This window comes from Ursus arctos, unplaced genomic scaffold (assembly GCF_023065955.2).
Source record: "Ursus arctos isolate Adak ecotype North America unplaced genomic scaffold, UrsArc2.0 scaffold_36, whole genome shotgun sequence".
In the NCBI taxonomy this organism is placed as follows: Eukaryota; Metazoa; Chordata; class Mammalia; order Carnivora; family Ursidae; genus Ursus; species Ursus arctos.
The window spans coordinates 763,593-779,729 of record NW_026623050.1 but is presented as its reverse complement, the minus strand read 5'-3'; the positions used below and the strand labels follow the sequence as shown (position 1 = coordinate 779,729).

The 16,137-nt window shown below is 42.8% G+C and overlaps 1 protein-coding gene across 1 annotated transcript in view; it reads left to right on the top strand.

The window, feature by feature from the left end:
• The window catches only part of RYR3 (ryanodine receptor 3), a 586,345-nt gene that overhangs the window by 247,636 nt on the left and 322,572 nt on the right, over positions 1–16,137 (top strand). The window contains exon 4 of the mRNA XM_044392456.3: positions 2,374–2,493. Within this exon, the coding sequence (XP_044248391.2) occupies positions 2,374–2,493 (120 nt within the window). The remainder of the gene's footprint in view (positions 1–2,373; positions 2,494–16,137) is intronic.

The window sequence follows — 16,137 nt, the reverse complement described above, 5'->3', positions numbered from 1 at the left end:
GAGTGAACTGAAGGGACTTGTGTTCTGTGTTTAACCAGGGAGTGAGAGAAGTGATGAGATGGGTTGACTTGATTGTGGTTCCACATGGAACTTGGGTGCAAAGATGACAGCGTCAAGTACTCAAAGCTCAAGATGTCGGTCTGTTGAAGGTTTGCGGAGCGCTGCCGCTCCAGGTGTTGTCTGCAGCCAGGTCAGCACGGAGCATCCGGCCCCAGCCAGCATGGGGAAAAACGTGGAAGCGTTTGGAGAACGAGAGCCTTGGCTCAGAGTCCCAGGCCCATCTGTGTGTGGCCCAGAGGGTGGACCCGGGAAAGTGTGTGCTGGGCTGCTCTTCAGACATCTGGTCAGCCAGGGTGGGTCCCTTTATCACATTAGCCGATGGGCGGCCTAGGTTTAGGAAAGTGTGAATTAGAGGACAGGTTACGTTTCAGAGGACAGAGAAGCAGCCAGTGCAAGGTCAAGCCAAGGTGGTGTGGGCACCTCGGAGTGAAGTGGGCCTGGGAAATGAGGTCATGGAAAGAGGTGTCTTCAACTCCAGCTGAGGAGAGAATTTTGTCGACTTTCACCCGTTCCTGTTAAGTCTGGTCCGTAACACACTCCTGTGATTTCTAAATGCCTGTTTCTTTTTGTTTTTGTTTTTGCTGGCGAGTTGTGTGTAGGTGAGAGATACTTAAATATTCCTCAGTAGGGGGTCCTCTTGACATTTTGGGCAGAAAAATTATGTGTTTGGAGGACTGCCTCTTGCAGTACAAACCACTTAACTCCCGTGACCCTTTTGGCCATGCACATAGCGCCCCTCAGTCATTCTGACAACTGGGAGAGCTCCCTTGTTGCCCGTGCCCTTTGGGAGGCTGCGATTTCCTCTGGTCACCACAGGAGTGGAGCGGAGCAGGGCGGGGGGAGCCTCCCCTCGGGGAAAACTTCAGTTCTCTGCAGAGATTTCACTGAATCCACATTTCGAGAGTATGGTGCTATTCTGGAGGTTTATTCTGTCTCAACTCAAACGAAGACCACGAATCCTGACTTCACTATAAGCAGAGGCTTTTGAAATTATTACTGATTCAATTTAATGATGAACAGTGACATTTCCGTGCTAGTGAAAGTGTGGAGCATTTTTTTTTTCTCAATCTTCTTTTCATATGTCTGTGATTTGTGACTTCTCACATTTTCCTATAGCCCCTGACCAATCCCTGGATACCAGCAGACATCTTTTTTGGGGGGGATCTTTTACTATTGAATCTCTATCTTCGCATCAGATGGAAGGATTTTATTGTTCCATATGACTAGGAACGTAGCGGTCACCTTTTAAGGAAAACCATTTCTGTTCAATCTGCCTGTCCAATACTCTGGGATAAACGCTCACACCATGGGACGTGGGGGTGAGGCAGGGGAACAGGAGAGCTTTGCTGAGGAGGACGCTCCAACTCACCCTCATTTCATTATTCCTTTAACTCACCCATACCTGCAAATGGTTTTGATGTTTGAAACACAGAGGTGGAGTTAAGTGGTGGGGAGAGTGGGGTATAGGAGGACAGATTGAAGGAATGGTAAGGAAAATGCTTTCCTCTCAGCCTCAGGCAGGGTTGTGCGAGAGAGGAGTGTGTTAGTGTAAATCGAGGTTGACCTCGTTTCTGGACCATCAGCGAGAGGACTGCCATTCAAACAAGGTCTCTGAAATTTCCGGAGGGTTGCTTTTGAAAGTGATGTATGGGAGAGAGGTCCCCCTCCTTAGAATTCGGAGTCGTTCCTCTACTTGACCTTCAGCTCCTCCTCCCAATGTGAATCCCCAGGCTTCTCTCAGCCTTCCTTTCCCATATGTCTAGGACTCATTTCCTGTCACCGTCCACAGCTTCCTTCTGTCATCCCTGGCACATGCGTTACCCACTACATACGCCCTCTCCCCCCACAGCACGGCTCTTGCCTCATCCAAGCCTGACGCCAAATGGACTTTCTCGCCACAGATCCTATCTCTGCCTGACCTCTGCTGTTGTCTCTGTTCCCCTTAGTCACATCTCACTGTCCCGTTCCTGTTGTTTATGTAGAGATTGCTTAGATGTACTCTCGTGTCCGTCCACATGTTGAAATTCTCTGCTCCCCTGGACGGTGGGCATTTCCTGTGTCCCCGCAGTGAGGCTCCTGCTGCAGACGTCGTGTACCCGCTCCCACTGACCTCACCCCGGAGCTGAGAGTTCAGACTCGGGAGGTGCGCAGCACTGCCGTGTGGATGGCACGCTCTCCTTTTCTGTATCCCATGCAAAAGCATGTACCTCTCGGTGTACCTGATAACGATGCAGCCAGGTGACTTGGGGACCTGGTTTCACGTGGGGAGGCGGCCCCCGATCACTCACAGGTGTGTCTCTGTTCTCCCGGCAGGAAGATGAGGTGGTTCTCCAGTGCATCGCGAACATTCACAAGGAGCAAAGGAAGTTCTGCCTGGCAGCCGAGGGCCTTGGGAACCGCCTGTGCTTCCTGGAGCCCACTTCAGAAGCCAAGGTAAGATCGATCGCCTGCCCTGCACCTTCTCCCCTTGGCCTCCCGGCAGTCATTTGCGGGGGAAGGAGCTGCAGGGAGAGGATGAGGAGGGTGATGAGGAAGAAGTGAGAAAGAACACATTTGTTTTTAAAAGGGAAAGCAGGTCAGATTTAAACCGTACCTCTCCCCAGCAGTAGGAACCCAGAGCAGTGAAGAATAAGTGGTGCCTTGTCTGCCATTGTCAGCAGGACAGCAGTGATGCTTTGAGCCCTGTCAGCCCCTCGAACGAGAGGGTGTCCTCAACCTCCCAGAACATCGGGTTGTGATAATTCCTAGAAGTCTGAGCGCATGTTCTTGACTCGCAGCTGGCATTGATTGCTCCAGGGGTCCACGGGTGCTTGGGCCAGTGTTTCTCAGCAAGCACGCTGCTCTCAGTTATGACTGTGCTGAGATCATCATCCCCACCTGCCCACAGTGACCTGGGGGCAGAGAAGAGTGTCTGCTCTGGTCCCTGCCTGCGTGGTGGCATGTCATGTCCTGTCTCTTCAGCCGCACTTTAAGACGATCTCTGCTTTTCTTGATCCGTATGTCGAGTGGGTCCGCGTACTCAGCATGATGACAGTGCTTTGCTGTCCCGGCCAGACCTTTAGATCAGTCAGGGTTCTGCAGAGAAACATCCCTCCCTTTCTCTCGGTGGATGGGTGGGTGGAAAAATAGATAGGGATTGAATATATCGCCTCTTGCAATTATTGGGGCTGGCGAGTCTGAAATCTGCACGTCAAATCAGCAGGTTAGAAAACTCAGGCAGAAATTAATGCTGTCTTGAGGCAGAATATTTTTTCTCCAGGAAACCTCAGTTTGTTTGTTTGTTTTTTAAGGCCCTCAACAGATGAGGTGAGGCCCACTGACATTCTCAAGGGTAACTTCTACTTGAGGTCAACTGATTATAGATGTTAATCACATCTATTCAATACCTTCACCTCAAAACCTGGATTGGTGTTTGATTAAACAATGGAGTCCTATAGTCTAGCCACATTGATGTACAACTGACCATCCCACCTTCTGAGCTCAGTTTTCTCACAGAACCATGTTTCTTCATTTTTTTTATTTTAAAGCAGGAAGTGGTTTCTGTATTTTCCAGTAGGCCCACGCGATGGGCATGTCCTTTCTCCACAGGCACCTACACAGTCACAGACACATATACCTAGTTCGACCAAATCCTAGAGCACCAGATGTGCACCGTGATGGCCATGCCTCCCAGAAGCCCCTGTCCTCTCCACCACTTTTTTGCCCTCCCATGGAGGTCACTCATCCCTGAGTACAAATGTCTATCTGTGACATGTATGGCCAGTGCCAGTATGACAGAGTCCCATCAAAATAAAGCGAGGGGCACCTGGATGGCTCAGTTAGTTAAGCATCTGACTCTTGATTTTGGCGCAGGTCATGATCTCAGAGTCCTGGGATCAAGCCCCACATCAGGCTCTGAGCTCAGCGGGGACTCTGCTTGAGATTGCTTCTCTCCATCTGCACCCCCCATGATAAAGAAACAACTCTTAAAAAGGAGGGGAGCAAAAGAAAAGGAAGATTTTTTTTTTCTTTTTAGAGGTCTTAGACTTGATTTCCCTGAGGTCTTTTTTATTTGCTTTTGACCTGAGCTAGGTATTGTTCTTTTCATTCCCAGCAGTCCGGGATACTAAGAAGATCACTAGATTAGAAATCAAGAAATTAGTTCTCAACCACCAGCTAGTCATGTAACTGCGAGCAAGCCACTCAAACTTGTTTACAGTTTCCTCATCTGCTTAGTGGGCATTTAATAGTAACTACCTAAAAAGGTTGTTATTAGGATTAAATGAGTTAATGCATATGAAGTGCCTAGCACATTGTAAACTCTATATAACAACTGACTACTATGATTAATTTCACCTAAACCAGATGAAAAACAATTATATATCCTAACCCGAGAATTCTTTGTATCCTCTAGGAATAAAAATAACCCATACCACACATAAATGCATTTGAGGATGAGAAAATATCCTTCCTAACACCCACTTGACTAAGTATTCTTATTGTATTGTATTTTTGTGAGAGAAACAGCGCACGCTCATGCACAGGGTGGGGCAGGGGCAGCAGGCGAGGAGAGAGAATCCCAAGCCGACTCCCCACTGAGCACAGAGCCTGATGCAGGGCTCGATCTCATGACCCTGAGATGTCAACCTGAGCCAAAATCAGGAGTCAGACACTTAACTGACTGAGCCACCCAGGCAGCCCTAAGTGTTCTTATTTTAATTTTTCATTTTAAATTTAGAACAAGGTTTAGAAATTTAGAAAAAGAGATGTAACACATTATAATTTTATCATCTTGTCACAACTGTTTTCATTTGTTTTTCATTCAGTCTTTGTCCACACGCACCTATATGTTTTTAAAGTCGTACTCAGAGTGGATATATAGGCATTCTGCTTTCTTTTCTTTGACATTTTAGCCAGTTCCATAATGCTCTATAGTCTTCATGGTTCTTAAAAAAAAAAACATGTATGTGGCTTTGCTAGTTTACATTTGTTTCTTAGAGTAAATGTCCAGGAGAAAAATGACTGCTGTTAAGAGCATGAACAGTATTCAACTGCTTTCCCCAAAGGATACACCAGTTGTCACAGTGGACGTGCCCACTGTCATTGCATGAGTATGTGTCTCTTTTATATATAGTATGAGGAAACTGCACCATGAGCACTTCTCAAAACAAAACCAATCAAAACAAAAACAGGGTCAAATTCATGGAAAGGATAGAGAAATTTCTCAACTCTTCCCGTCACCATTCCAGGGAGCCGCTGTCTAGCCACCATTTTCTGAGACGTTAGTCTTTTCTGCAGCCAGCTACACTGTGCACACATCACTTCTGGCCTCCCCCCTCCCTTTCCATGAAGTATTTCCCCTAACTCCCTACCATCAAATTTCACAACCACCTGTGCCATTCTTAGGTTCTCGGAGGCTAACATAAGGCGTGCAGTGAAGTAAGAAGGTGTATTCCCAAGCCTGCACTGAGTGTGAGGCACACACCTCAAACGCCACTCTAAGCACCAGCTACAGAGCCACCGTGACCTTGGCGTTCCTAGTTAAGGGTATTTCAAGCTAACCGCTCAGAGATAAAACTGAGATAAATTCTAGGGAGAAGACAGACCTCTGAGAAAGAAGAGATAAGGTTCTCAAAAGATATTCTTCGTATACAGCCCTAAGAAAAGGAGGTCACATTGAAGCAAGAAGTGAGAAGGTAGAAGAATGAGAAGCAAAAGTATGCCAAGGTTTGCTGTAGACATGGAGACCATGTAACACTTTGGAGCGCTCTTTTGACTTTCTGTTGGCCCTGGCCCACTCTTCTCTGAAGGTCTTCTGAAACTGCAGCTCAGCAGATGGAAGCACTGTTATTCAGACTTCCCTTTCAAAGATGCACAGCTCCAGGAATTAAAAGGTGTCTTGTTTTATAAGAAAGACTTCAGAATTATAACCAGAGACCAGGAAACATGGAAAGGAAACGTTGCTTCTTTATCAATAACAGCAAATACTTTTTTTTTTTACTGTCATTAAAAAATTTTTTTTAAGATTTTATTTGTTTAACAGAGAGTGCGGCAGATGGAGAGGGAGAAGCAGAGTTCCCAAGGAGCAGGCAGCGCGCTGCGGGGCTCCATCCCAGGACCCCAGAATCATGACCTGAGCCGAAGGCAGACACTTAACCTACTGAGCCACCCAGGCGCCCTTTACTGTCATTTTTAAGTGGAAAACTTGTTCCCAGGAATTTACTTTTCATTTAGCCCATATTATCTATTTTGTACCTACAGTACCAGCTGGGGAAGCAGGGGGTGAGTCTTACTTGGTTTAACTTAACATCGAAACTCCTGAGACTCTCATAGATGGCTTGGCAGTAGTCTGTGCAGTGGGACAGGAATCACCGCTTGCCTGCTGGGATGTGTCAGGCATGTGGGAATCCCTCACGCCAGGTGACCGCTCGAGTGCAAAGAGATGAGGTCCGCGTCAGGCAGTGTGAGAGTTACCATGATTTACAAGCCTCATGTAACAGGAGCCAGGGTTTCTTGTAACAACACCACAGGCATAGCTTTGGGGGGCCCCACAAAGGACCCCTCCCCCCAGCTAGAAAGGTCTTACACTTGGGGAATTGCAAAGAGAGGGCTTCCTACGTGCGGCATTGGTGTCATCCCAGTGCGGAGTCCGGCTGCCCATCGGGGATCATTTTCACCTTAAGTAGTGTTCCCGAGTAACATAATTCTCACAGCAGTTTTACCAGGTTGTCCTAAAAAAAAAACTGGACAGTTAGTTGAAGGTCCTATTCTCATGCAGAAGGAGTAAAGAATTTTGTAAGCCTTATCCCACAGCAATCTTCGTGGATGGCAATTATTTAACTACACTGGCCTTGTCTGATGTGTCTGGAACCCAAACACCTTTCCAAATCCTCACTTCTGCCTTCCTTAGTTATAGTCCATCAAAAAGTAAGAAGCATATGGGAACTTTTGGTTGAAAATCAGTTTCAGCAGACGAAGGTTTGTTCCACTCATTTTAATAGGATGAAACAGAAATTGTGAAGTGAAACAACTTAACCCTCGTGCCCTTTTTTTTTTTTTTTAAGATTTGTCAGAGCGTGCGCGTGCGCACAAGCAGAGGGAGAATCAGGCCCCCCACTGAGCAAGGAGCCTGATGCAGGACTCAATCCCGGGACCTTGGGGACCCCAGGATCACGATCTGAGCCAAAGGCAGACACCTAACTGACAGAGCCACCCAGGCGCCCATCCTTGTGCCCTTTAAAAGCCAGCGGCATGTCTGAAATCTTTGGGCTCCCAGGGTTTCAGAATGAAGTTCTACCTCTCTGTTGGAGAACACTTACTGGTCATGGTGTATTCAAAATGAAAAAGCCAATTTCAGATCCAGTGTTCAAACTGAGAATTTCCAGGGGATATTTAGTCCTATTGCCGTCCACCTCCTCTCCTGAAAACGAAGAATTGTCTGCTCGGGCTTCCGAGAAGCTGGATAGGCTCTACAGAGCCAGGACTGGACATCCGCGATTGTGCAGACATCATTATGTAGATGGCATAAGTTAAAAGAGAATTCTAGGCTAAAAATAACTTATTTTCTATTGTTTTTATTATCTTTAGCTCAGAATAGATTTACTGTTGACTTCTAAAAACATAAGCCTGTGCAAATTTGCAGAGAATGAGGCTCAGCCTGAGGTTGTGCACGTGTCTTTGAACTTCTGATTGCTGTTTTAGAGTGCAGTAGTTTTTCTGGGCTTACGGTCTTAGGAAAAGCCAAACTATTATAAAACTTTTTTTTTTTTTTAACTCCCTTGTCGTATGAGAGAGAATGACAGGTGGAAAATGTGAGCCCTTTTGATTGATTTACATTTATCGGGCATCATGTGCTCTATGCCATTTACTGCAGTGGGTACTTACATGCTCTCATTTAATTTTTATTGCCCTATGGAGTAAATATCGATCTCATTTACAGAGAAGGATACAAGAATTTAGACAAAGTTAGGGAAATTCCTGAAGATGATTCATTCTAAGCTTGAATCACTAATTCTGTAGTACTCAACAATAAAGAGTATCCTGGATCTAACTTAAGGATATAAAAGCCATATTTCTGCATGTGGTTAGATTTTAAGATTACCTGGGCAGATCTCCATACCCCCTCCCACAACCTTCCTGCATCTGTCCTCTGAATGCCTGACATTCCAAAGTTAGAAATATGTATTTTGCTTAAATCAAGTAGAAACTATTAAAATGCAAATGTTCTGAGAGAGCACATAGAAGCAATGTTAAATTTTTATAGCTAATTTTTTTTTAGTATAAATGACATCAGGTATTTTCTTGGAGGAATAAGGAAGATTACTAAGTGTCTCTATCTTAGGATATAAGGCATAGAAACACTGCTTAAAGTACTCTACCAAACAACTTGTTATGTGACAAGAGCATAAGACTAGGACACAGAAAGTTAGGGTTTTAGGTGTGCTCTGGAGCTTTTTTTTTTAGATTTATTTATTTATTTTAGAGAGAGAGCATGCAAGTGGTGAATGTGGGATCAAATGTCTCCTGCACTGAATTAGAGTAGTTTACCTGTCACGGTGCCTCCCCTCCACCAGTCTGTGAGCATTGAAGTGAAGACCGTGGTTAAGAAACATGACTGTGGACCATGGAACAAGATTGCCTGGGCTGGTAATTCAGGCCCCAGTGTTTAACAGCTGTCTGACCACGGTTCCAATGACTTTACCCCTCTCGGCCTCCATTTCCTTGACTTGAAAACTGTATCCATCTTATAAGTTATGAAGATTCAGTTACATGGGTTCCTCATTGTAAAGTACTTATAACAGTGCCTGACACACCCCAAAGTGCTTTTTAAGCAATAGCTTTTTATTATCCCAAGTATGGAGTCAGACACACTTGAGGTCATCAGAAACCGTTGCTTGATGAGTTACCCACATACTGAATTAGTTAAAATAGTTAAATATTTTATTTTTTTTTTTAATTTTAATTCCAGTATTAACATACAGTGTTGTGTTAGTTTCAGGTGTACAACATAGTGATTCAGCACTCAGTGCTCATCATAAGTGTACTCTTAGTCCCCTTCACCTATTTCACCCATCCCCCCACTCACCTACCCTCTGGCGACCATCAGCTTGTTCTCTAGAGTTAAGAGTCTGCTTTTTGGTTTGTTTCTTTTGTTTCTCAAATTCCACATATGGGTGAAATCATACGGTATTTGTCTTTCTCTGACTTACTTCACTTAGCATAATACCCTCTAGTTCATCCACGTCATTGCGAATGGCAGGATTTCCTTCTCTTTGATGGCTGATAATGCTCCATTGTGTAGATACACCACAGCTTCTTTATTCCTCTATCGATGGACACTTGGGCTGCTTGCATGTCTTGGCTGTTGTACATAGTGCAGCAATACACATACGGGTGCGTATATTTTTCAAAGTCAGTGTTTTTGTTTTCTTTGGGTAAATACCCCGTAGTGGAATTTCTGGATCATGTGGTATTCTATTTTTAGTTTTTGGAGGAGCCTCCATTCTGTCTTCCACAGTGACTGTACCAATTTACATTCCTATCAACAGTGCATGACGGTTCCTTTTTCCTCCACATCCTCACCAGTGTTTATTTCTTGTTTTTCTCATTCTCATCATTCTGACAGGTGCGAGGTGATCTATCATTGTGGTTTTGATTTGCATTTCCCTGGTGATGAGTGCTGTTGAGCATCCTTTCATGTGTCTGTTGGCCATCTGGATGTCTTTGGAGAAATGTCTGTTCGTGTCTTCTGCCCATCTTCTTTTTAAAGTAGACTCCACGCCCAGTGTGGAACCCAATGCAGGGCTTCAACTCATGACCCTGAGATCAAAACCTGAGCTGAGATCAAGAGTCAGATCCTTAACCGACTAAGCCACCCAGGTGCCCCTTTTCTGTCCAGTTTTAAATTAGATTATTTGGGTTTTTTGGTATTGAGTTGTAGAAGTTCTTTATTTTTCTTTATTTTTATTTATTTATTTTTTAAGATTTTATTTATTTATTTGACAGAGAGAGAGACAGCCAGCGAGAGAGGGAACACAAGCAGGGGGAGTGGGAGAGGAAGAAGCAGGCTCATAGCGGAGGAGCCTGATGTGGGGCTCGATCCCAGAGCACCAGGATCACGCCCTGAGCTGAAGGCAGGCGCTTAACCGCTGTGCCACCCAGGCGCCCCTATTTTTAGATACTAACCCTTAATCAGATATGTCATTTGCAAGTATCTTCTCCCAGTCAGGAGTGTCTTTTAGTTCTGTTGATTGTTTCCTTTTCTGTGCAGGAGCTTTTTATTTTGATGTAACTCCAGTAGTTTATTTTTGCTTCTGTTTCTCTTGCCACAAGAGGCATATTTAAAAAATGTTGCTACAGCCAATGTCAGAGAAGTTATTGCCTATGTTCTTTTCTAGGATTTTTACAGTTTCAGGTCTCTCATTTAGGTTTTTAATCCATTTTGAGTTTGTTTTTGTGTATAGTGTAAGAATAAATATTTTAAAGCCTGGATTTGACCATCAGCAGGATGTTTATGACATTTAAAGTGAAATATTAACAAGAGTCTGGGTTAAGTTAGATGAAAAGGATTAAGCAACGAGTGAATAGTTTTTAAAAATAAAGTGAATCAGTGGGATGTACATTTTATTATTGATTTCTAATTTAATTCTGATATGACAAAACCATGCTCTGTAGGTTTCAATTCTTGGCAGTTTATTGGGACTGTTTTATAGCTAACATGTGGCCTATCTTGCTTAATATTCCACGTGTTCTACTTTTAAAAAGTGGATCTTTTTCAGTTGCCTAGTATTTTATGAATAGTAAGATGGTTGATCGTGGTGTTCAAATCTTCTGTTCTTACTGAGTTGTATTTATATGTTCTATCAATTACTGAGATAGACGTGTTAAAAATTATGAAGATTTCTCTTTGTCTCCCTTTAGTTCTGTCAGTTTTGTTTCATGTATTTTAAAGCTCTCTTCTTAGGGGGGTGTGTGTGTATGATTTTTATTTTCTTGATGAATTAATCTTTGTGTCATTATCAAATGCTTCTGTTTATCCCTGATCTTATTGTATGCTTTGATATTAACACGGCCATAAACTTCCATGCTTACTATTTTGTGGTCTATCTTTTTCTGTCTTTTTATTTTCAATTTGTTTTTATATCTTTATATCGAAGGCATGTCCCTCATAAACAAGAGATAGTTACATGTTATTCCTTCCCCTTTTTTATAATCTCTGCTGTTTTATTGGAGTATTCAGTTAAATTTATTGTAACAATCGATACCATTGGGTTTTAGTCTACCATCTTACTATTTGTTTTGTGTCCTCTGGTTTTTATTCTTCTGTTTCTCTTTTTTTTACCTTCCTTAGGATAAATCAAATATGTTTTAGTATTCTGTTTTTTCTCTTCAACTGGATTTGGCTCCTCTTCTTCTGTGTATTATTTTTAGTCATTACTTTAGGAAATACAATATAAATCCTTAACCTCTCAGAGTCTGTCTGGAGTAGTATTATACCACTTTTATCCTTTGTGCTATTATTGTCACATGTTTTATTTTTACATGTTACATAATATGCAGTACTTTCTTATTTTTGTTTCAAAGAGTCAGTTGTCGCAAAGAAATTAAGAAAAGGAAAAAATCATCCTTTATAATATTCATATATTTACCATTTTCAGTGCCCTTTAGTCTGTCCTCTAGACCCAGACTCCCATCTAGTAGCTTTCCCTTAAGCCTAAAGAACATCCTTTAGCATTTCTTGTAGTTCAGGTCTGCTGATGACAAACTCTCCCAGCTTTTGTTTCACTGACAGTGTCTTTATTTTGTCTCTATTTTTTAAGGATATTTTCTCTGTAAATTCCTTGTTTGATTTTTTTCTTTTATCAATTTAAATATGGTGTTTTGCCATCTTTCGGTCTCCTTTTTTTAAAATAAAAGTAAGCTATCATTCTTAGGATTCCTCTATATGTAGTAAGTCGTTTTTTTTTTTTTGTTTTTTTTTTTTGCTGGCAGGTTTTAAGAATTTTCTTTATCTTTGATTTTAAACATGTTGAATTCAAAAGTACTGTAAGACATCCAAGAAAAAATTTTGATAGGCATCTGATATATAAAACAAGTTTTGAAGAGAAATTGGGATTAATCTTTTCAAAGATTCAAAACATCTTTGCTTTTCAGTTTGAATGATTACGTTTGAGGGTGGTTTTCTTTGCATTTATCCTGCCTGGATTTTGCTGAGTTTCATGGATCTTTTGGTTTTTTGTTGTTTTGTTTGTTTTTAATTAAGTTTGGAAACTTGGGGGCCGTTACTACTTAAAGTACTTTTTCTGCCACATTTGCTCTTTCTGAAATTCCAATTGCTTGTATATTAAACTGTTTGATATTGTTCTATAGGTCCCTAAAATGGTTTATTTTTTCAACTATTTTTCTCTCTGTGCTTCAGTTTGAATATTTCCTACTGGCTTGTCTTTATGTTAACTGATACTTTTATTTAATATAAAGGTGCCATTAACTCCTTCCAGTGAATTTTTTCCAGCTATGTATTTCTGAAATTTCCATTAGTCCTTTTCTAAGGTTTTACATAGTAACCTCAATTTCTCTTTTGCCATTATTCCCATTTTTTCCTATAAATATATTAACATAGTTATAATAGTTATTTTAAATACTTGACTAATACCAGTATCTGGATTGTCTGTGGGTCTACTCCTAACGGAGCTTTCTGTTGATTGAGTCACATTTTCCTATTTCTTTTGATATCTAGTAATTGTATACTGAAGATTATAGGTGGTATTTTGTAGTTCTCATTTTTATCTTCCCATGAAGAGTATTGCATTTTATTCTAGCAGGCAGTTAAATTATTGGTGGACCTCCTTGATCTTATGAAGACCTAGTCTAATTTGATTTTGCTTTTAGTCCTAGAATACAGTCTTTGTTCTTGGGATTAAAGCCCTTCTGAGTTTTAATGAAAATCCTGAAGTGTTTTCCAACCCCTTCTAAATAACAACACTTGAACACCAAATTCTGACACTCTAAAGTTGGGTAGCTGCTGAAACCTTCACTCATTTTTAGTGTTCTAACTCTTGCCCTCCTTTGGATACTTGAAATACTGCACAGTTGAGTTGGCCAAAACATTTGAGGGACATTTGTGTGCTGACTTTGGGTTTTCATCTATGGTGGATCTGCTCTTTCCAACATTCTCCTTTTCAATTTCCTGACATTCTAACAGCCCAAAATCAGGCCTCCAACTCCATAGTAGCTTTTTCCTGAGGTTTATCCCCCATGAACCGCATGAACAGAGGAAGTACCCTCCAGGGAAAATTTAATTAAATGTATATATCACTTATTGGGCTTCCCATCTTTCAAGAATCCTGTTCCTTCCAGCTTTAGGTTGCTCTCCAGTGCCTTCAAACAGTTTTTTAAATTTTTTGTCCAGAATTTATAACGGTTGATGTCAAGAGAGTTATTTTTCTGTAGGCTTCTCCACTGTTACCTGAATCAGAACCTCATCAGTGGGTGTTCACTGCTCTTTGAAGCACTTGAGTGTTAAATGGAAGAAGAGGGGGGCCTGGGTGGCTCAGTCAGTTAGGCCTCCTACTCTTGACTTTGGCTCAGGTCATGATCTCAGGGTGGTGACATTGAGCCCCGAGTCAGGCTCCACGCTAGCTGTGGAACCTGCTTAAGATTCTCTCTCTCCTGCTTCTTCTGCCCCTTCCCCCCACCCCCCAAAAAAAGGAAGAAGAGAAAATAGTATTAAAGCAGAATCTACAGGCACCTGGGTGGCTCAGTCGTTAAGCGTTGCCTTCGGCTCAGGGCGTGATCCTGGCGTTCTGGGAACAAGCCCCACGTCAGGCTCCTCCACTGGGAGCCTGCTTCTTCCTCTCCCACTCCCCCTGCTTGTGTTCCCTCTCTCTCTGTCAAATAAATAAATTTAATAAATAAATAAGCAGAATCTAGGTTATAGAGGTGTTTCCACGGTGAGAAACACAAGCATGTTTCTAGGCAAAGAAGGAGGATCTAGAGAAGGAGAGATTGAGGTTGCAAAAGATAGAGAACTAGGAGATGACACTATTAGGGGATTAAACTGAGTGCAGCTGTGGCATATGCAAAAGAAAAGAGAGGGGGTGAAGGGATTCTGAAGTAGCAAGGATAGGAGCTGAGTGTGAACAGGGGCTTGTTAGAGGAGAACATGAACTTATAAAAGCTGTGTGGATTCCTCATATTAAGTGAATAGACAGGAATTAAGTTGAATTCAGGTATGGCTAACAGAACGCATAGGATGGCTAAAGAATGAAGGTGGGAGTAGTCAGTTGTGACTCCAGAGTTACAGGCTTTAGCTGCCTGTAGAGTGCATTTTTTTTTAGTGAAGGGAATTTATTTGGAAAGGCATAAGTTAGGCCAGAGGGTGGGCGGTGGAGCTTATGAACTGAGGTTTGGACATGTTGGATTCAAAAGGCCAGTAGGAGATACAAGAGAAAATTTTGATAGGCGTCTGGACGTATGGGTCTGGGGTTCAGAGGAGAGGTTAGGACAGCAGTGGTACTTCGGAGATAATGGCTTAAGACTAGTAAATCAAGGTTTGAGAGTGAGTGGCAAATAATGGATTAAGAAACCAGAAGGCCTTGGGGCGCCTGGGGGGCGCAGTCGTTAAGCGTCTGCCTTTGGCTCAGGGCGTGAACCCGGTGTTATGGGATCGAGCCCCACATCAGGCTCCTCCGCTGGGAGCCTGCTTCTTCCTCTCTCACTCCCCCTGCTTGTGTTCCCTCTCTCGCTGGCTGTCTCTATCTCTGTCAAATAAATTAAAAAAAAAAAAAAGTTAAAAAAAGAAAAGAAACAAGAAGGCCTGGAAAATGTCAATATTTAAAAATGAGCAGAGGAAGAGTAACATCACAGAGAATGAGAAGAAGCATTCTGAGAGCTGAGGGGAAACAGTCACGTGTGGTGTCAGAGAAGCCACAGAAAGCAAAGGCACAGCGTCAAGAAAGGGGCGTAGTCAGGGTAGAGCGCCACTTGGAAGTCAAGTAATATAAGGATGGAATGTGTCCATTAGAGGTAGTGACATGGAGGCCAGCAGCAGTCTCGGTGAGAGTTTTTTCAATGGGCTGATGAAGGCACAGGCCAATTTAATTATTTTTTCAGAAGCTGATTTAGAGGAAGTAAAGAGTAAGACAGAAGTAACGAAGAAGAAAAAAAAAGGCAATCCTTGCAGATTATCTCTAAAAGAGCACGATGGCTGGAGAGGGTTGGAGGACAGAGGGATTTTTGTCATGGGAAAGACCTAAGCGTGTATAAGTGCTCACAGGAAGGTGCACGTGGAGAAGGAGCGGGAGGAGATGCAGAAGAGGGAAGAGGTGGTTGAGTGTGAAAATTGCTGGTATAATGGAAAGGGCTGGTGTTAGGAACAGAGGAGGAACTAACTTTCAAGTAAAGGAGGAACTTGTATGCCATTGAATAGGAAGAAGGAAGGCAACGATGAGAGTGGATGGGTAGGTTCTGTCCATTTGGAGAGAGAAGAGTGCAGGATTGCTGAGCAGTGGGTGGGCCCAGCATCGAGGCCCAGCTGACGTTGATGAGCATTAGTTTTTAGTGCTGTCAATTTTCTGACTGTCCTTGTGGATCGTTAATTCAGGCAGTGTCAGAGTGTTGCAGGTGACTATCGGTGACAGGGGCAAGAGAGTCTGGGACACTGGCCAATGAAATCTTGGAATTTCAGCTGAATGGTAGCAAAAAGAAATAAGGGATTAAATCCCGTAATGAGAGCAGTTGAGTGCGTGAGCAAGCAAGCTGGAAGATGAGCGGCTAGTGAGACAGTGGGCTGTGTCGGAGGTTTCCGAGGGGAGTGGTTTGTTTGAAAACATGGTTTCAGTGTATGACCATGAGAGAGGGTGGCTGAACTGGAGAGCAGAAGATCATTGGTAAGGAGGAAGCGAAGTAACTGAGAGGCCATGATATGTAATGGATTATTCATATGAGACATTAGTTTCCTATGGCTGCATAGCAAGTTATCACACGTTAGGTGGCTTAAAATAACAGAACTTATTCCCTGGTGGTTCTGGAGGCTAGAATCTGAGATGAAGCTTTTGGCAGAGCCATGCTCCCACTGAAACCTCTGTGGGAGGATCCCTC